General features: G+C 45.9%; 1 protein-coding gene across 1 annotated transcript in view; it reads left to right on the plus strand.

Moving 5' to 3' along the window:
• The window catches only part of LOC110503718 (uncharacterized), a 127,859-nt gene that overhangs the window by 50,809 nt on the left and 55,902 nt on the right, over nucleotides 1-21,148 (plus strand). Inside the window, exons 6-13 of the mRNA XM_090191338.1 lie at nucleotides 3,193-3,398; nucleotides 4,152-4,317; nucleotides 7,222-7,375; nucleotides 9,298-9,423; nucleotides 13,199-13,428; nucleotides 15,816-15,976; nucleotides 18,834-18,903; nucleotides 19,125-19,242. Of these exons, the coding sequence (XP_090047464.1) occupies nucleotides 3,193-3,398; nucleotides 4,152-4,317; nucleotides 7,222-7,375; nucleotides 9,298-9,423; nucleotides 13,199-13,428; nucleotides 15,816-15,976; nucleotides 18,834-18,903; nucleotides 19,125-19,242 (1,231 nt within the window). The remainder of the gene's footprint in view (nucleotides 1-3,192; nucleotides 3,399-4,151; nucleotides 4,318-7,221; nucleotides 7,376-9,297; nucleotides 9,424-13,198; nucleotides 13,429-15,815; nucleotides 15,977-18,833; nucleotides 18,904-19,124; nucleotides 19,243-21,148) is intronic.

A 21,148-nucleotide genomic window follows, 5' to 3' on the forward strand; every position in this document is an offset into this window, starting at 1 on the left:
GGAGCGTATAGGTTTTGTGGACTTTTCAATTGTTTTCTCCTATTGAACTCAACCTTAATCTTTATATATCTGTCCTGCAGCTGATCTAGTGGCTGGTTTATGTACTTAAAGTTATTCAGTCAGAACATCAGCTTGGTACACTATATTCAATCCCAGGCTACAGTACTCCTTTTCCAGATCACTGCACTCAATAGTGGCAAGACAAAGACTTTAGATCTGTTGAAAGACCTCAGTCTGAAGGGGAACACTGTTGTTCAGTTCTAGTGTGAGGTCTTCTTTATGTGTCTCTCGTTGCTTAAATTGGAATAACTCTTTATGGCAGTGTGTGGATTATCGCTATCTCAATACCCCTGGTTTGGTTGGTGGTTGGTGTGTGTGTGTGTGTGTGTGTGTGTGTGTGTGGGGTTGAGAGAAGCCTGGGTCTGAATGTTCTCTTCCTGTCTGTTGACTGTCTGCTTCGTCTGAGGGGGATGTGGTTGAGAGAAGCCTGGGTCTGAATGTTCTCTTCCTGTCTGTTGACTGTCTGCTTCGTCTGAGGGGGATGTGGTTGAGAGAATCCTGGGTCTGAATGTTCTCTTCCTGTCTGTTGACTGTAGGTTTCGTCTGAGGGGGATGTGGTTGAGAGAATCCTGGGTCTGAATGTTCTCTTCCTGAGGGGGATGTGGTTGAAACGCTGTCAGACCTGTTGTTTCTTTACCCACTGGTTCACATATAGTACAATATAATAAACTGGATGGCATTCTCACTGGTTCACATATAGTACAGTACAATATAATAAACTGGATGGCATTCTCACTGGTTCACATATAGTACAGTACAATATAATAAACTGGATGGCATTCTCACTGGTTCACATATAGTACAGTACAATATAATAAACTGGATGGCATTCTCACTGGTTCACATATAGTACAATATAATAAACTGGATGGCATTCTCACTGGTTCACATATAGTACAATATAATAAACTGGATGGCATTCTCACTGGTTCACATATAGTACAATATAATAAACTGGATGGCATTCTCACTGGTTCACATATAGTACAATATAATAAACTGGATGGCATTCTCACTGGTTCACATATAGTACAATATAATAAACTGGATGGCATTCTCACTGGTTCACATATAGTACAATATAATAAACTGGATGGCATTCTCACTGGTTCACATATAGTACAATATAATAAACTGGATGGCATTCTCACTGGTTCACATATAGTACAGTACAATATAATAAACTGGATGGCATTCTCACTGGTTCACATATAGTACAATATAATAAACTGGATGGCATTCTCACTGGTTCACATATAGTACAATATAATAAACTGGATGGCATTCTCACTGGTTCACATATAGTACAATATAATAAACTGGATGACATTCTCACTGGTTCACATATAGTACAGTACAATATAATAAACTGGATGGCATTCTCACTGGTTCACATATAGTACAATATAATAAACTGGATGGCATTCTCACTGGTTCACATATAGTACAGTACAATATAATAAACTGGATGGCATTCTCACTGGTTCACATATAGTACAGTACAATATAATAAACTGGATGGCATTCTCACTGGTTCACATATAGTACAGTACAATATAATAAACTGGATGGCATTCTCACTGGTTCACATATAGTACAATATAATAAACTGGATGGCATTCTCACTGGCAATTTTAGCATGTAAATCTTGGTGGGGGGAAAAATGTAATGTGGGATGTATGCCAGCAAAGCCACTACACTACACAACACTAAACAATACATGAATTGCACTATAACGGTGACAAATGATGCCCACAAACTGTTAGGGCCTACATAAAGCTGCCCAACAGTAGAGTCACAACAGCAGTCCAAACACCTTACCACTGCTACACCTGGCTTTCAGTGGAGCCTTGTCTGGCAGCAAAACAGATCATTCAGCCTCATTTACTGCCTTTAAAAAATACATAGCTGATATGGCTGACTTGCTTAAACAAATGTGGTTTCTGCTGACAATTGAGATGTACAGTACAAGCTATGGCGTAAGGGGACAACAAGTGGATACGGCAATGCCTCATTTCGAATATGACATTAAAAAGCGAGCTAGGATAGACATAGTCATTATAACTATTTGTTCAGCACTTTTGAAATGTACAGCATCAGAATTCAGAACAAGGGCCGTTCTTACAGCGTTCTCCCTGTACACCAAGTCAGAACCGTAGGATAGCTCTTACAATATTCAATGATTATATTTCTCAAAAACAGGTTATAGGCTAGATATACACCACCAAGTCAGAACAGTAGGTGAAATCAATAGGTAAAAATAGACCAAATTATTAGGGTGAGGCACATGGGCCACTAACAACTTACTACACAACATACACTTAGTATTACTTTCTTAGCTACAGTATACATATCTCCCTGTCATATTACATAATTTATGCAGCAGCATACAAGACATTTTTGGACTCACCTTGTTGTGCTGTGTTCACTTGAACAGGACGGTGGCCCGGCGGCCCTTCGTGAGCAAATTGTGTCATCAAACTATGTCATCAAAGTCTGTCGTTCTCTGGATGCTTTCTAAACAACTGGGAACTGGAAGAAAGGATTTGCCAGTAGATTGTCAACGTGACTCATGATGATGACTGCTTGTCTAGCTTGCTCCCTAAGATTTTGAAAGTATGATTTTGACATGATCAGTCCAATCAAAGCTAAGATAGATATAATGTGATTTGACATCATTTTATCTGTGGCCAATGACCTTGAGCCTTCTTGGATGGGCACTTCTAATGTAACTCTATGGCAGCACCCAATGGGCTAGAATTTTCTACCTCTAGACTTGGTGGTGACGTAGTGTTCCCATGAGTGACGGAGCACTGAGCCAATAACAGCGCAACGCTCCGTATTTTCTGCTGGCTTGCCCCACCACAGAAAGCACTAAGCTAGGCTGAAACACCTGCATTTTGGAGCTGACTTACTGAAGAAAAGAAAAAAGAGACCATGTTAGTATGCAGCTTTATTATCTCAATGATATATAGATCTTTTTTTGCATTGTTTGCAAACTGATATGTGACACGTATTAATGCCAAAATAACTGTTTGCAAAACAGGAAAGCTGTGACTGATGTGACAGGAGTTGGTTGATGGGAGTGTGTTTGTGTGTGTCCTGTCTAACCCACTCCCTTCTCTTTCCCAGGTTGGGATGTGGGAGAACGGTAAGTTGGATTTGGTTTATCCAGCGTGGTCGCGTTACGGTCCATTCCTCCAACCGCCTGATGGCGCCCAGCACCTGCGCGTGGTCACTCTGGAGGAACGTCCGTTTGTCATCGTGGAGCTGGCTGACGCCGCCTCCAACACCTGCATCAGAGACTCTGTACCCTGCCGACGACCCCTCAACGCCAGGTCAGAAGGCAGGGGTGACGGGTCAAATTAGACAATTATGTTCCTGTCCAATACACAATAAAATACATTCCTTACCCTGGGACACTTGATCAGGGGACTGTCCAGGGTCTTGGAGGACACAGTAAAATACGGATCATCCCCTAGTGACACACATACAGTACAGTGGCAACAAGACCCCCCTGGAGGCAAACACATTAGCAAAATGGAACTGTCGTTTTTCACAGATCGACCTTCATAATATCATGTGTCTCCAGTGTAACATATGACATAATCACTTTCATGGTGTATTGAACACAAACAATCACATATTAACCCTCCACTCTCCACATTACCTCTCATCCTTCTCGATCGTGTAGTGGTGAGTGTGAGCCCAGATGGTATATAGGGTTATATGTGATTCAGTTGAAGATATATGGGGGTTGAATTGGACACAAACACAATAGAGCTGCAGTAGAGGTCCACGGGTCACGGTTCACCACCTCTAGGAAGGATGAGAACAATTATCATGTGGCAGCACAATTTGACTCTCACTTACAGGCATAGCCCTGACTGAGGAAGAGAGACAATCTTTGTCTTAAATATAACATCTTTTAAAGGTTATATATTCTCTTATACTTTCTCTCACTCACTCACTCACTCACTCCCTCTTTCTCTTTCTCTCTCTCTCTCTCTCTTTCTCTCTCTCTCTCTCTCTCTCTCTCTCTCTCTCTTTCCTCTCCTGCACCTTGTCTCCCTCTTCCTTCCTTCCTCCAGTATTCCTGTCCAGGATCCCCCAAAGAAACAGTGCTGTAAGGGCTTCTGCATCGACATCCTCAAACGATTGGCCAAGATCGTGGGTTTCACCTATGACCTCTACCTGGTGACCAATGGAAAGCACGGGAAGAAGATTGATGGAGTGTGGAATGGCATGATTGGAGAGGTCAGTAAAATGTGAATGATTGATTAGACATTGATTAGACATTGGTAGGCTACAGTACGTAGTTCTTCTTGACCGTAATAGTTGTTGGGAAAAGGTCAAAGCTACTTTCCACAGCAGCTGTCGCCAGAGAGGAGAGGAGCACTGAGACAGCTGTCGTCAGAGATGAGAGGGGCACTGAGACAGCTGTCGTCAGAGAGGAGAGGGGCACTGAGACAGCTGTCGCCAGAGAGGAGAGGAGCACTGAGACAGCTGTCGTCAGATAGGAGAGGAGCACTGAGACAGCTGTCGCCAGAGAGGAGAGGAGCACTGTGACAGCTGTCGCCAGAGAGGAGAGGAGCACTGAGACAGCTGTCGCCAGAGAGGATAGGAGCACTGTGACAGCTGTCGCCAGAGAGGAGAGGAGCACTGTGACAGCTGTCGCCAGAGAGGAGAGGAGCACTGAGACAGCTGTCGCCAGAGAGAAGAGGAGCACTGAGACAGCTGTCGCCAGAGAGGAGAGGAGCACTGAGACAGCTGTCGCCAGAGAGGAGAGGAGCACTGAGACAGCTGTCGCCAGAGAGGAGAGGAGCACTGAGACAGCTGTCGCCAGAGAGGAGAGGAGCACTGAGACAGCTGTCGTTAAAGAGGAGAGGAGCACTGAGACAGCTGTCGCCAGAGAGGAGAGGAGCACTGAGACAGCCGTCGTCAGAGAGGAGAGGAGCACTGAGACAGCTGTCGCCAGAGAGGGAGGAGCACTGAGACAGCTGTCGCCAGAGAGGAGAGGAGCACTGAGACAGCCGTCGTCAGAGAGGAGAGGAGCACTGAGAAAGCTGTCGACAGAGATGGAGGAGCACTGAGACAGCTGTCGCCAGAGAGGAGAGGAGCACTGAGACAGCTGTCGACAGAGAGGAGAGGAGCACTGAGACAGCTGTCGACAGAGAGGAGAGGAGCACTGAGACAGCTGTCGCCAGAGAGGAGAGGAGGACTGAGACAGCTGTCGCCAGAGAGGAGAGGAGCACTGAGACAGCTGTCGTCAGAGAGGAGAGGAGCACTGAGACAGCTGTCGCCAGAGAGGAGAGGAGCACTGAGACTTGGCACACTGCATGCTGCCATTACAAATAACATTTGATTGATTGGATGGCTGATGGATTAGAGTCTGTTCCTCTGGTTCAGAGGTCATGATTTATGGAAGTTAAGGACCTTCTAAGGTGGTTTTTCTTCCTGGTTGGAAGGTCAGGCTAACTGTTGTACGACTATAGCTCTGCATGAGAATGTACGTGTGTGTAGCACTGCGCATGTGTTTGTGTTGTTCCTCAGTTTATTTATTTTTTTATTTTTTTTATTTTACCTTTATTTAACTAGGCAAGTCAGTTATACATTCTTACTTTCAATGACGGCCTAGGAACAGTGGGTTGGTTAACTGCCTGTTCAGGGGCAGAACAACAGATTTGTACCTTGTCAGCTCGGGGGTTTGAACTTGCAACCTTCCGGTTACTAGTCCAACGCTCTTAACAACTAGGCTACCCTGCCGCCCCAGTGTGTGTGTAGGTTGCTGTAGCTTAACTTAGTGTGTGTGTGTGTGTGTGTGTGTATGTTCAAGCGTTCCCTGGCCTATGCTGCTGCCTCCGGGGCAACCAGTTAAACGCTGGGTGTCACATCAGTCACAGGCAGAGTTATGGGCCCTTAACCACAGCCAGCACTTACAGACATACATTGTTTATTACACACACTCACACACACACACACACACACACACACACACACACACACACACACACACACACACACACACACACACACACACACACACACACACACACACACACACACACACACTGTGAGCGAGTAGGACAGGGGGGTGATTTTTGGTGGAAGTGTCCCGCTGCACCTCCTCAGGTCCCACGGGGAACGCTGGTACAGCCTGGTTGTCATGGCAGCAGAAACAATCTCACTCCCTACTCTACTTCTTCTTTATCTGCCATCTTTATGACTTGAACCAGGGCCGATGGTGTCTGTCCACCTATATTCACATGCTAATGGTGAAGTGTGTTTTATTTTCTCAGATTAATTTCTGTCTTTTGATCAGATGTTTCAAAGCCTGCCGTTCTTTGATCAGGTAGCTAATCCAGAGACTTGAAGAGGGGAGTGTGTGTTGCATTGCTGCTCGCTCCCCCTTTTCTGCTGATAAACTCTGAAATGAGAAGGTGCCGTGTCTAACGCAGATTAACATGTCACTTATTCAATCAGCCGACACAGCAGTTTTTGATTTAGATGGGGAGGGGGGCTAACTCACTTTGTGTGATGAAGAGATGCGAAGCAGGAGACACATAGTGACCAGTGTGCTCCTCTATCTCTCTGAATGTAGTTTATCCTATAATAATGTGTTATGTGACCAGTGTACTCCTCTATCTCTCTGAATGTAGTTTATCCTATAATAATGTGTTATGTGGCCAGTGTACTCCTCTATCTCTCTGAATGTAGTTTATCCTATAATAATGTGTTATGTGACCAGTGTACTCTTCTATCTCTCTGAATGTAGTTTATCCTATAATAATGTGTTATAAGGCCAGTGTGCTCCTCTATCTCTCTGAATGTAGTTTATCCGATAATAATGTACAGTCTTCCTAGGTTTTGGCCTTTCTAGGGAGTTTTTCCTAGCCACCGTGCTTCTACACCTGCATTGCTTGCTGTTTGGGGTTTTAGGCTGGGTTTCTGTACAGCACTTTGAGATATCAGCTGATGTACGAAGGGCTATATAAATAAATTTGATTTGATTTGATTTGATTTGATTTGATTTGATTTAATGTGTTATAAGGCCAGTGTACTCCTCTATCTCTCTGAATGTAGTTTCTCCTATAATAATGTGTTATAAGGCCAGTGTACTCCTCTATCTCTCTGAATGTAGTTTCTCCTCCTGTCCATCAGGTGGTGGGACAGCGAGCAGATATGGCCATCGGATCCCTCACCATCAACGAGGAGAGGTCAGAGGTCGTGGACTTCTCCGTCCCCTTCGTGGAGACGGGCATCAGCGTCATGGTCTCCCGTAGCAATGGAACCGTCTCACCCTCTGCCTTCCTGGGTGAGTGAAGGAACTGATGAGGTTGAAGTAAATCTGGACATTATTGATGGTCCAGGTAAAAATTAAATTCCCACTTGCACATGACTCTCCACCTCTTCCCTATCTAGCTGTGACTTTGCTGATAGCTACTTTATTGAGGAAAAGTGTACTTACAATGACAGTGATGTGTGGTTGTCCCACCTAGCTACTGTATGTTAAGATTAATGAACTAACTGTAAGTCACTCTGGATGAGTGTAAGGGGTGGCAGGGAAGTGCAACGCAGGAGAGCAGAACTTGGTGAATAGCCAGAGCAGTTTAATATATAATATAAAACAACAAACACATGGGCACCAGTAACACATAGCACAAGAACTTTCAATAAACAATTCCCGACAAGGACATGGGGGAAACAGGGGGAAAATATACAACATGTAATTCGGGATTTGAAACCAGGTGAGTGTGAAAACAAGACAAAACAAATGGAACATGAAAAATGGATCGGCAATGGCTAGAAGACCGGTGACGTCGACCACCAAACACCGCCCGAACAAGGAGAGGAACCGTGACAATAAGAGAGTCTTATGCACAGATCTAGGATCAGCTTACCCTCTCCCAATTCAAAAGTGCTGTGGTTCCATCAAATGGTTCAATCTTTACTTGCGTTTGTTGTTACTTTTACTTTGTCACGTCGTTTCAGCTTATACTTCCAGTCTGTCAGCAGGTGAAATAATTTTTTAGATTGAATTACAGTAAACAGAATGGACTGGACTGGAAGACACAGAAACACTGGAGTAGTGGGTCATGCTGTGTTAGCTAGCTGGTTTGTTTGCTCGCAAAGCTCTGTAACTTAGATTGGTTTGGGCTCTGATGGATTCTCAGTCGCCTCTATCAACAAATCAAATCAAATCCAATTGTATTAGTCACATGCGCCGAATACAACAGGTATTACAGTGAAATGTTTACTTACGAGCCCCTAACCAACAATGCAGTTTTAAAAAATATGATAAGAATAAGAAATGAAAGTAACAAGTAATTAAAGAGCAGCAGTAAAATAACAATAGCGAGACTATATACGGGGGGTACCAGTACAGTCAGTGTGCAGGGGCACCGGTACAGAGTCAGTGTGTGGGGGCACTGGTACAGAGTCAGTGTGGGGGGGCACCGGTACAGAGTCAGTGTGTGGGGGCACCGGTACAGAGTCAGTGTGTGGGCACCGGTACAGAGTCAGTGTGTGAGGGCACCGGTACAGAGTCAGTGTGCGGGGGCACCGGTACAGAGTCAGTGTGTGGGGGCACCGGTACAGAGTCAGTGTGTGTGGGTACCGGTACAGAGTCAGTGTGTGGGGGCACCGGTACAGAGTCAGTGTGTGTGGGTACCGGTACAGAGTCAGTGTGTGTGGGTACCGGTACAGAGTCAGTGTGTGTGGGTACCGGTACAGAGTCAGTGTGTGGGGGTACCGGTATAGAGTCAGTGTGTGGGGGTACAGGTACAGAGTCAGTGTGTGGGGGTACAGGTACAGAGTCAGTGTGTGGGGGTACCGGTACAGAGTCAGTGTGTGGGGGTACCGGTACAGAGTCAGTGTGTGGGGGTACAGGTACAGAGTCAGTGTGTGGGGGTACCGGTACAGAGTCAGTGTGTGGGGGTACAGGTACAGAGTCAGCTTGTGGGGGTACAGGTACAGAGTCAGTGTGTGGGGGTACAGGTTAGTTGAGGTAATATGTACATGTAGGTAGAGTTATTAATGTGTTCTAGGGATGTATAGGTTAGTTGAGGTAATATGTACATGTAGGTAGAGTTATTAAAGTGTTCTAAGTTGTGTTTATACTGAATGTCTTTGTTGATCTTCCTCTCCTCTCCTCTCCTCTCCTCTCCTCTCCTCTCCTCTCCTCTCCTCTCCTCTCCTCTCCTCTCCTCTCCTCTCCTCTCCTCTCCTCTCCCTCAGAGCCCTACAGTCCAGCGGTGTGGGTGATGATGTTCGTCATGTGCCTGACCGTGGTGGCTGTGACCGTCTTCATATTTGAGTTCTTCAGTCCAGTCGGCTACAACCGCAGCCTTTCCAGCGGAAAGAGTAAGTGACAGAGTTCCATTAGAAAGAGGATATGCTGGGTCCATGTTTTGTAGCCATGTTGTTTCCTAGGTGATTGAATGGATACAGAATTCCATACAGTTGTTCTATATGTTCAGTGTCTCATAGATCATGTGACAGAACATTCCAGAATGCCCTCCCTACACTGTGTTTGGCTGATGTACATGTCCATCACCACAGGACATGTCTATGCCTTGTTTATGCTGTTGATGTTGTTGATGATGTTGGTTGGTCAGTCAATCAAGTATCACTGCAGAAACATTGATTGGTATGAAAGTGTGTGTATCAGAGGATGGAAACCAATACTGTCTCTCATATGTTGCATTGCAGCCCTATATGTTTAATATTGAAGCAGACATTTATTATTTAGCAGTGCAGTTTGCACCGCTGTCATATTCTGTATGATTCCTGCCTCTGTCCGATACCTCCTCGCTCTCTCTCCTTCTCTCTCTTAGGTCTCTCTCTCTCTCTCTCCTTCTCTCTCTTAGGTCTCTCTCTCCTTCTCTCTCTTAGGACTCTCTCACTCTCCTTCTCTCTCTTAGGTCTCTCTCTCTCTCTCTCTCTCTCTCTCTCTCTCTCTCTCTCCTTCTCTATCTTAGGTCTCTCTCTCCTTCTCTCTCTTAAGTCTCTCTCTCCTTCTCTCTCTTAGGTCTATATCCCTCTCTCTTTCCTCTCTCTCTCTCTCTCTCTCTCTCGCTCTCTCCTTCTCTCTTAGGTCTCTCTCTCTCTCTCTCTCTCTCGCTCCTTCTCACTCTTAGGTCTCTCTCTCTCTCCTTCTCTCTCTCTCTCTCTCTCTCTCTCTCTCTCTCTTAGGTCTCTCTCTCCTTCTCTCTCTTAGGGTCTCTCTCTCCTTCTCTCTCTTAGGTTTCTCTCTCTCCTTCTCTCTCTTAGGTCTCTCTCTCTCTCTCCTTCTCTCTCTTAGGTCTCTCTCTCCTTCTCTCTCTTAGGTCTTTCTCTCTCTCTCTCTCTCTCTCTTAGGTCTCTCTCTCCTTCTCTCTCTTAGGTTTTTCTCTACCTCTCTCTCTCTTAGGTCTCTCTCTCCTTCTCTCTCTTAGGTCTTTCTCTCTCTCTCGCTCTTAGGTTTCTCTCTCCTTCTCTCTCTCTTAGGTCTCTTTCTCATTCTCTCTCTTGGGTCTTTCTCTCTCTCTCGCTCTTAGGTCTCTCTCTCTCTCTCTCTCTCTTAGGTCTCTTTCTCATTCTCTCTCTTGGGTCTTTCTCTATCTCTCCCTCTTAGGTCTTTCTCTCTCTCTCTCTCTTTCTCTCTTAGGTCTTTCTCTCTCTCTCTTAGGTCTTTCTCTCTCTCTCTCTCTCTTAGGTATCTCTCTCTCTCTCTTAGGTCTCTCTCTTAGGTCTCTCTCTCTCCTTCTCTCTCTTAGGTATTTCTCTTAGGTCTCTCTCTCTCTCTTAGGTCTCTCTCTCTCTCTCTCTCTCTCTCTCTCTCTTAGGTCTCACTCTCTCTCAATTCAATTCAATTCAAGGGGCTTTATTGGCATGGGAAACATGTGTTAACATTGCCAAAGCATGTGAGGTAGATAATATACAAAAGTGAAGGTCTCTCTCTTAGGTCTCTCTCTCTTAGGTCTCTCTCTCTCTCAGTTCTCTCTCTCTCTCTCTCTCTCTTAGGTTTCTCTCTCTCTCTCTCTCTCTCTCTCTCTCTCTCTCTTTCTCTCTTAGGTCTCTCTCTCTCGTAGGTCTCTCTCTCTCTTAGGTCTCTTTCTCTCTCTCTTAGGTCTCTCTCTCTCTCTCTCTCGCTCTTAGGTCTCTCTCTCTCTCTCTCTCTCTTAGGTCTCTTTCTCATTCTCTCTCTTGGGTCTTTCTCTATCTCTCCCTCTTAGGTCTTTCTCTCTCTCTCTCTCTTTCTCTCTTAGGTCTTTCTCTCTCTCTCTTAGGTCTTTCTCTCTCTCTCTCTCTCTTAGGTATCTCTCTCTCTCTTAGGTCTCTCTCTTAGGTCTCTCTCTCTCCTTCTCTCTCTTAGGTATTTCTCTTAGGTCTCTCTCTCTCTCTTAGGTCTCTCTCTCTCTCTCTCTCTCTCTCTCTCTCTTAGGTCTCACTCTCTCTCAATTCAATTCAATTCAAGGGGCTTTATTGGCATGGGAAACATGTGTTAACATTGCCAAAGCATGTGAGGTAGATAATATACAAAAGTGAAGGTCTCTCTCTTAGGTCTCTCTCTCTTAGGTCTCTCTCTCTCTCAGTTCTCTCTCTCTCTCTCTCTCTCTTAGGTTTCTCTCTCTCTCTCTCTCTCTCTCTCTCTCTCTCTCTTTCTCTCTTAGGTCTCTCTCTCTCGTAGGTCTCTCTCTCTCTTAGGTCTCTTTCTCTCTCTCTTAGGTCTCTCTCTCTCTCTCTCTCTCTCTTAGATCTCTCTCTCTTAGGTCTCTCTCTCTCTTAGGTCTCTCTCTCTCTCTCTTAGGTCTCTATCTCTCTTAGGTCTCTCTCTCTTAGGTCTTTCTCTCTCTTAGGTCTCTCTCTCTCTCTCTTAGGTCTCTCTCTCTCTTAGGTCTCTCTCTCTCTCTCTCTCTCTTAGGTCTCTCTCTCTCTTAGGTCTCTCTCTCTCTCTCTCTTAGGTCTCTCTCTCTCTCTCTTAGGTCTCTCTCTCTCTCTCAGGTCTCTCTCTCTCATCTTTTACAGCATGACTGCTGTGCTGTACATATTTTACCTCTCTACCTCTCTGTCCTCCTCTCACACATTCCCTTCATCTCTCATCTCAGTGTTGAAAGCAGTGGTGTTCAATATTTATTGAAAGTGCTTGAGAGGGAATCCACAAAGTATTATTTACTTATATCAAATCAAAGTTAATATGTCACGTGCACGGGATACAACAGGTGTAAACAGTACAGTGAAATGCTTACTTTAAAGCTCTTCCTCATCAATGCAGTGTTCAGTACCAAAGGTAAAGAAATAGAACATCCACAATAGGATCTTAAAAAGAGCATTGAATCAATACTAGGTCAGATCAAATAAAAATAGGAAATAAAACACCTTAAAAACAGGAAATATACCTTATCATAAGGCATGGATCAGTCATTCCAGGTGTTTTGGATATTTAGTTCATCTTGAGTGAAACAATATTGTCTATAACGTTGCTTACAGTAAAATGGGTTGAAAACACTGTTTCGCGAGCCAATACTAACTAGCGATACCAACAGACTTCCAGTCATTGCGCTATCTGCTAGCATGCTGTTATCCCTTTAACACTGCAGGCCTTCATTTAAAGCTCTATTGGTATCTGCTAGCATGCTGGTATCCCTTTAACACTGCAGGCCTTCATTTAAAGCTCTATTGGTATCTGCTTGCATGCTGGTATCCCTTTAACACTGCAGGCCTTCATTTAAAGCTCTATTGGTATCTGCTAGCATGCTGGTATCCCTTCAACACTGCAGGCCTTCATTTAAAGCTCTATTGGTATCTGCTAGCATGCTGGTATCCCGTTAACACTGCAGGCCTTCATTTAAAGCTCTATTGGTATCTGCTAGCATGCTGGTATCCCTTTAACACTGCAGGCCTTCATTTAAAGCTCTATTGGTATTTGCTAGCATGCTGGTATCCCGTTAACACTGCAGGCCTTCATTTAAAGCTCTATTGAGAGGACTGTTGACTGGATGCACTCATACTTTTCCAGTGAGGGACTCTCCTCCTCCTTTTCCCTCACGTCCTCCCTCTCTCTCTCTCTCTCTCCCTCATACCCCACCCCAACAAACTCCCTCTCTGCCCCAACCCTGGTCTACCCCCACCCCCTCCTCTCCCTCTCTCCATCCAGAGGCAGGAGGCTCTACGTTCACCATAGGAAAGTCTGTGTGGTTGCTGTGGGCCATTGTGTTCAATAACTCGGTCCCAGTGGAGAACCCCAGAGGAACCACCAGTAAGATCATGGTGCTGATCTGGGCCTTCTTCGCGGTCATCTTCCTGGCTTCCTACACAGCCAACCTGGCTGCCTTCATGATCCAGGAGGAGTATATAGACACTGTCTCTGGACTCTCAGACAAAAAGGTAAACATAGAAGAATGGTGGTGTGTTTTTTTTGTAAGGTGGGTAAGAGTTATAGGTAGGGTTATAGGTAAGGGTTATAGGTAAGGGTTATAGGTAAGGGTTATAGGTAAGGGTTAGAGGTAAGGGTTATAGGTAAGGGTTATAGGTAAGGGTTATAGGTAAGGGTTATAGGTAAAGGTTATAGGAAAAGGTTATAGGTAAGGGTTATAGGTAAGGGTTATAGGTAAGGGTTATAGGTAAGGGTTATGGGTAAGGGTTATGGGTAAAGGTTATAGGTAAGGGTTATAGGCAAGGGTTATAGGTAAGGGTTATAGGTAAGGGTTATAGGTAAGGGTTATAGGTAAGGGTTATGGGTAAGAGTTATAGGTAAGGGTTATAGGTAAGGGTTATAGGTAAGGGTTATAGGTAAGGGTTATAGGTAAAGGTTATAGGTAAGGGTTATAGGTAAGGGTTATAGGTAAGGGTTATAGGTAAAGGTTATAGGTAAGGGTTATAGGTTATAGTTAAGGGTTATAGGTAAGGGTTATAGGTAAGGGTTATAGGTAAGGGTTATAGGTAAGGGTTATAGGTAAGAATTATAGGTAAGGGTTATAGGTAAGGGTTATAGGTAAGGGTTATGGGTAAGGGTTATAGGTAAGGGTTATAGGTAAGGGTTATAGGTAAAGGTTATAGGTAAGGGTTATAGGTAAGGGTTATAGGTAAGGGTTATAGGTAAGGGTTATAGGTAAGGGTTATAGGTAAAGGTTATGGGTAAGGGTTATAGGTAAGGGTTATAGGTAAGGGTTATAGGTAAAGGTTATAGGTAAAGGTCATAGGTAAGGGTTATAGGTAAGGGTTATAGGTAAGGGTTATGGGTAAGGGTTATAGGTAAGGGTTATAGGTAAGGGTTTAAGGTAAGGGTTATAGGTAAGGGTTATAGGTAAAGGTTATAGGTAAGGGTTATAGGTAAGGTTTATAGGTAAGGGTTATAGGTAAAGGTTATAGGTAAAGGTTATAGGTAAGGGTTATAGGTAAGGGTTATAGGTAAAGGTTATAGGTAAAGGTTATAGGTAAAGGTTATAGGTAAAGGTTATAGGTAAAGGTTATAAGTAAGGTTTATAGGTAAGGGTTATAGGTAAAGGTTATAGGTAAAGGTTATAGGTAAGGGTTATGGGTAAGGGTTATAGGTAAGGGTTATAGGTAAGAGTTATAGGTAAGGGTTATAGGTAAGGGTTATAGGTAAAGGTTATAGGTAAGGGTTATAGGTAAGGGTTATAGGTAAGGGTTATAGGTAAAGGTTATAGGTAAGGGTTATAGCTAAGGGTTATAGGTAAAGGTTATAGGTAAGGGTTATAGGTAAGGGTTATAGGTAAGGGTTATAGGTAAGGGTTATAGGTAAGGGTTATAGGTAAGGGTTATAGGTAAAGGTTATAGGTAAAGGTTATAGGTAAGGGTTATAGGTAAGGGTTATAGGTAAGGGTTATAGGTAAAGGTTATAGGTAAGGGTTATTGGTAAGGGTTATAGGTAAGGGTTATGGGTAAGGGTTATAGGTAAGAGTTATAGGTAAGGGTTATAGGTAAGGGTTATAGGTAAGGGTTATAGGTAAAGGTTATAGGTAAGGGTTATAGGTAAGGGTTATAGGTAAGGGTTATAGGTAAGGGTTATAGGTAAAGGTTATAGGTAAAGGTTATAGGTAAGGGTTATAGGTAAGGGTTATAGGTAAAGGTTATAGGTAAGGGTTATAGGTAAGGGTTATAGGTAAGTGTTATAGGTAAGGGTTATAGGTAAAGGTTATAGGTAAGGGTTATAGGTAAGGGTTATAGGTAAGGGTTATAGGTAAGGGTTTGATTCTGATGTACCAATGTTTAAAAATATGTTCAGTTTAACATCAATTTCACTCGCAAGCACACCTTGATGTCCAGGCTCCCTCTCTCTCTCTCTCTCTCTCTCTCTCTCTCTCTCTCTCTCTCTCTCTCTCTCTCTCTCTCCCCCTCTCTCGCTCTCTCTCTCTCTCCCTCTCTCTCTCTTTCTTTCTCTCTCTCTGCTCTCTGATGTTCAATGTTTTGGTTGAATATGATAGCATGGTATTTTGAGCTTGATGTTGAGTGTACTGTCATGGTCTATTACAGCTCAGTGCTTTATGGTCAATACTTTGTTGTAGTGATACTGCTCAGTGTTATGGTGATTGGACATGGCTACAGATACACTTATTTTACAATACAACTGGATTCATACGGTTTATGTGGTTTAGCCTCTATGGTTCTCTGATGTAGAAAAAAATATACTTCCTTGTACTGTAGCAAAGCACAGGCTTATCCCCTCTCTATTCAAATATAGGCCCATTGTTTCTTCATAAAATAGGGATGTTTAGCCCATCTCAAACTCACCTTTCTCACCTCTCTTTCAGTTCCAGCACCCCACAGAGCAGTACCCCCCTCTGAAGTTTGGCACGGTGCCCAATGGAAGTACAGAGAAGAACATCCGCAGTAACTACCCTGGCATGCACCATTACATGGTCAAATATAACCAGAGAGGGGTGGAGGACGCCATTAACAACCTCAAGACTGGGTCTGTCTTTCTTTCTGTCCCCTCTGGGATCTGAACTATGTCTATGAGATGACCCCCTCACTCTCACTCTTTCCCCTAAACTTCCCTCTCACAATATCAACCTCTCACCCTAAAACTTCTCACCCAAAATTTTTACAGAAACAGTCAAATACTTCCCCCCTCTCCTCTCATTCTCTCTCCATCCCTCTCCTCTACCCTCTCCTGTCCTTCTCTCTCCATCTCTCTCCTCTACCCTCTCCTCTCCTTCTCTCTCCACACCTCTCCTCTACTCTCTCCTCTCCTTCTCGCTGCAACCCTCCCCTCTACACTCTCCTCTCCTTCTTTCTCCACCCCTCTCCTCTCCCCTCTCCTCTCCTTCTCTCTGCATCCCTCTCCTCTCCTTCACTCTGCATCCCTCCCCTCTACCCTCTCCTCTCCCCTCTCCTCTCCTTCTCTCTGCATCCTCCCCTCTACCCTCTCCTCTACCCTCTCCTCTCCTTCTCTCTGCATCCTCCCCTCTACCCTCTCCTCTACCCTCTCCTCTCCTTCTCTCTGCATCCCTTTCCTCTACACTCTCCTCTCCTTCTTTCTCCATCCCTCTCCTCTCCCCTCTCCTTCTCTCTCCATCCCTCTACTCTCCTTCTCTCTGCATCCCTCCCCTCTACACTCTCCTCTCCTTCTTTCTCCATCCCTCTCCTCTCCCCTATCCTCTCCTTCTCTCTCCATCCCTCCCCTCTACCCTCTCCTCTCCTCTCCTCTCCCCTCTCATCTCCTTCTCTCTGCATCCCTCTCCTCTACTCTCTCCTCTCCGTTTCTCTGCATCCCTCTCCTCTACTCTCTCCTCTCCTTCTCTCTGCATCCCTCCCCTCTACCCTCTCCTCTCCCCTCTACTCTCCTTCTCTCTCCACACCTCTCCTCTACCCTCTCCTCCCATTCTCTCTGCATCCCTCTCCTCTACACTCTCCTCTCCTTCTTTCTCCATCCCTCTCCTCTCCCCTCTCCTCTCCTTCTCTCTCCATCGCTCTACTCTTCTTCTCTCTGCATCCCTCCCCTCTACCCTCTCCTCTCCCCTCTCCTCTCCTTCTCTCTGCATCCCTCCCCTCCCCTCTCCACTCTCCTCTCCTTCTCGCTGCATCCCTCCCCTCTACACTCTACTCTCCTTCTCTCTCCATCCCTCTCCTCTACCCTCTCCTCTCCTTCTCTTTGCATCCCTCTCCTCTACTCTCTCCTCTCCTTCTCTCTGCATCCCTCTCCTCTACTCTCTCCTCTCCTTCTCTCTGCATACCTCTCATCTACTCTCTCCTCTCCTTCTCTCTGCATAACTCTCCTCTACTCTCTCCTCTCCTTCTCTCTGCATCCCTCTCCGCTACTCTCTCCTATCCTTCTCTCTGCATCCCTCTCCTCTACTCTCTCCTCTCCGTTTCTCTGCATCCCTCTCCTCTACTCTCTCCTCTCCGTTTCTCTGCATCCCTCTCCTCTACTCTCTCCTCTCCGTTTCTCTGCATACCTCTCCTCTACTCTCTCCTCTCCGTTTCTCTGCATACCTCTCCTCTATTCTCTTTTCTCCTTCTCTCTGCATCCCTCTCCTCTACTCTCTCCTCTCCGTAGCTCTGCATCCCTCTCCTCTACTCTCTCCTCTCCATTTCTCTGCATACCTCTCCTCTACTCTCTCCTCTCCGTTTCACTGCATACCTCTCCTCTATTCTCTTTTCTCCTTCTCTCTGCATCCCTCTCCTCTACCCTCTCCTCTCCGTTTCTCTGCATCCCTCTCCTCTACTCTCTCCTCTCCTTCTCTCTGCATCACGCTCCTCTACTCTCTCCTCTCCGTTTCTCTGCATCCCTCTCCTCTACTCTCTCCTCTCCTTCTCTTTGCATCCCTCTCCTCTACTCTCGCCTCTCCGTTTCTCTGCATCCCTCTCCTCTACTCTCTCCTCTCCTTCTCTTTGCATCCCGCTCCTCTACTCTCTCCTCTCCATTTCTCTGCATCCCTCTCCTCTACTCTCTCCTCTCCTTCTCTCTGCATACCTCTCCTCTACTCTCTCCTCTCCTTCTCTCTGCATACCTCTCCTCTACTCTCTCCTCTCCTTCTCTCTGCATCCCTCTCCTCTACTCTCTCCTATCCTTCTCTCTGCATCCCTCTCCTCTACTCTCTCCTCTCCTTCTCTCTACATACCTCTCCTCTTTTCCCTTCTCCTCTCTTCTTCTCTTGTTAAATCTGCATCATATGTCTGCTGGGTTGTATAATCCTTACAGTTTACTGTCACTAAGCCCCTGTCATCATCTCTCCCCGATTGCCTCACCACCCCATTTATAGAACACTGTTAATGTGCTGGGAATGAGATGCTCTCTGTCACTCCCTCTGTCTTCCTCTCTCACCCCTCTTCTCTCTCTCTCTTTCGCTCTACCTCAACCTCTCTTTATCTCTCCATCATTATTTCCTTTCCTTTCTTTAATATATGCCCTCTCCCCCACCCACCCTCTCTCTCTCTCTCTCTCTCTCTCTCTCTCTCTGGTTATTTCCTCCCCTGTGTGTTCTCTCGGTGTGTTTGTGCTTAAACTTTATAATACTCATCACTCTCTATCTCTCTCCCCCATGTGTCTTTTGCCCTGGAAGTGTGTAAATCGTCTTTCCCTCTCTCTCTCTCCTCCCATCTCTTTTCTCACAGTACTGTATAAATCCTTCTCTCTCCACCTTCCATCCCCTCTCTCTTTCACTCTCTTTACTTTTCACTCTCTTTAGCACTTTCTCCCTTTCTCTCTTCTCCCTCTCTCTCGTTCTAACTTCAGATCTCTCTCACTCTCTCAACTCTTGCCTTTCTCTTTCTCTACTCCATCCCCCTGTTCTATTAACTCTTTAACTCCCCCGCTCTCTCTACAGGAAGTTGGATGCCTTTATCTACGATGCAGCTGTGTTGAACTACATGGCCAGGAAAGACGAGGGTTGTAAGGTGATGACCAGACAAGTTTGACTTGATGTATTCTATCTATTTACTCCTTTATTGTGTTTTATTGTCAGCTAGATAGCCGGTTGCTGTCACTTTGTGAAAATTGCATTTGTGAAAATAGCAATACAAAATGTGATGTATTGCTTGGTTGATTGGTTGGGTGAGTGAGTGATTGAGTGAGTAGTTGCTTGCTTGATTGATTGATTGATGTTTGCTTGTCAAAGGTGATGACCATAGGCTCTGGGAAGGTATTTGCCACCACAGGCTACGGTATCGCCCTGCACAAGAACTCCCGCTGGAAACGCCCCCTCGACCTGGCCCTGCTGCAGCTGGTGGGAGACGGTGAGGACAGGGGAGGAGGGGAGGAGGAAGGAGGCCGGGAGATGGGGAGGACAAGGGAGGACGGGAGGAGGAAGGGAGACGGTGAGGACAGGGGCGGAGGAGGGATGGAGGAAGGGGAAGGATGTAGAGAGTGAGGGGAGACTTGGGGAAAGTTTAAGGTGTGGTAGGGGGTAAAAAGGAGAGGGGAGGAGAAAGGGGGAAATGGAGGTCAAAGGGCAAATGGTAAGGCAAGATGCTCCCTACACCTACCCCTTGGTCCTAACCATTTGATGTTTGCAGATCTGTAAGGTCTGGATAGGTATCAGCAGTTCTGTTTTAGAGCTTCCACCATATTGCTTCCACCTTATAGATCTGCAAATACTGGAGGGTTAGGGCCAAGGGGAAGGGGGAGGGAATGAATTGGGACTGGCTGAGGGAATAAGGTGGGGAGATGGTGATGATTTGTTGGGTCATGATGGGAACAGGGGCAAATGCTATGCTGAGATGAACTGGGGATCATAGGAGTGAGGGACCCTGAACAGGGGATGAGGCCTGAGGAATGAGGGATCTTGAACAGGGAACGAGGCCTGAGGAATGAGGGATCTTGAACAGGGGATAAGGCCTGAGGAATGAGGGATGTTGAACAGGGGATAAGGCCTGAGGAATGAGGGATGTTGAACAGGGGATAAGGCCTGAGGAATGAGGGATGTTGAACAGGGGATGAGGCCTGATGAATGAGGGATGTTGAACAGGGGATGAGGCCTGATGAATGAGGGATGTTGAACAGGGGATAAGGCCTGAGGAATGAGGGATGTTGAACAGGGGATGAGGCCTGATGAATGAGGGATGTTGAACAGGGGATAAGGCCTGAGGAATGAGGGATGTTGAACAGGGGATGAGGCCTGAGGAATGAGGGATGTTGAACAGGGGATAAGGCCTGAGGAATGAGGGATGTTGAACAGGGGATAAGGCCTGAGGAATGAGGGATGTTGAACAGGGGATAAGGCCTGATGAATGAGGGATGTTGAACAGGGGACACGGCCTGAGGAATGAGGGATGTTGAACAGGGGATGAGGCCTGAGGAATGAGGGATGTTGAACAGGGGATGAGGCCTGATGAATGAGGGATGTTGAACAGGGGATAAGGCCTGAGGAATGAGGGATGTTGAACAGGGGATGAGGCCTGAGGAATGAGGGATGTTGAACAGGGGATAAGGCCTGAGGAATGAGGGATGTTGAACAGGGGATAAGGCCTGAGGAATGAGGGATGTTGAACAGGGGATAAGGCCTGAGGAATGAGGGATGTTGAACAGGGGATAAGGCCTGATGAATGAGGGATGTTGAACAGGGGACACGGCCTGAGGAATGAGGGATGTTGAACAGGGGATGAGGCCTGAGGAATGAGGGATGTTGAACAGGGGACACGGCCTGAGGAATGAGGGATGTTGAACAGGGGATGAGGCCTGATGAATGAGGGATGTTGAACAGGGATGAGGCCTGAGGAATGAGGGATGTTGAACAGAGGATAAGGCCTGATGAATGAGGGATGTTGAACAGGGGATGTGGCCTGATGAATGAGGGATGTTGAACTGGGGATAAGGCTGAGGAATGAGGGATGTTGAACAGGGGATAAGGCTGAGGAATGAGGGATGTTGAACAGGGGATGAGGCCTGATGAATGAGGGATGTTGAACAGGGGATGAGGCCTGAGGAATGAGGGATGTTGAACAGGGGATGAGGCCTGATGAATGAGGGATGTTGAACAGGGGATGAGGCCTGATGAATGAGGGATGTTGAACAGGGGATGAGGCCTGAGGAATGAGGGATGTTGAACAGAGGATAAGGCCTGATGAATGAGGGATGTTGAACAGGGGATGTGGCCTGATGAATGAGGGATGTTGAACAGGGGATAAGGCTGAGGAATGAGGG

The sequence above is a fragment of the Oncorhynchus mykiss genome, chromosome 2 (assembly GCF_057628025.1).
Source record: "Oncorhynchus mykiss isolate SJ-2025 chromosome 2, ASM5762802v1, whole genome shotgun sequence".
NCBI classification, from domain to species: domain Eukaryota; kingdom Metazoa; phylum Chordata; class Actinopteri; order Salmoniformes; family Salmonidae; genus Oncorhynchus; species Oncorhynchus mykiss.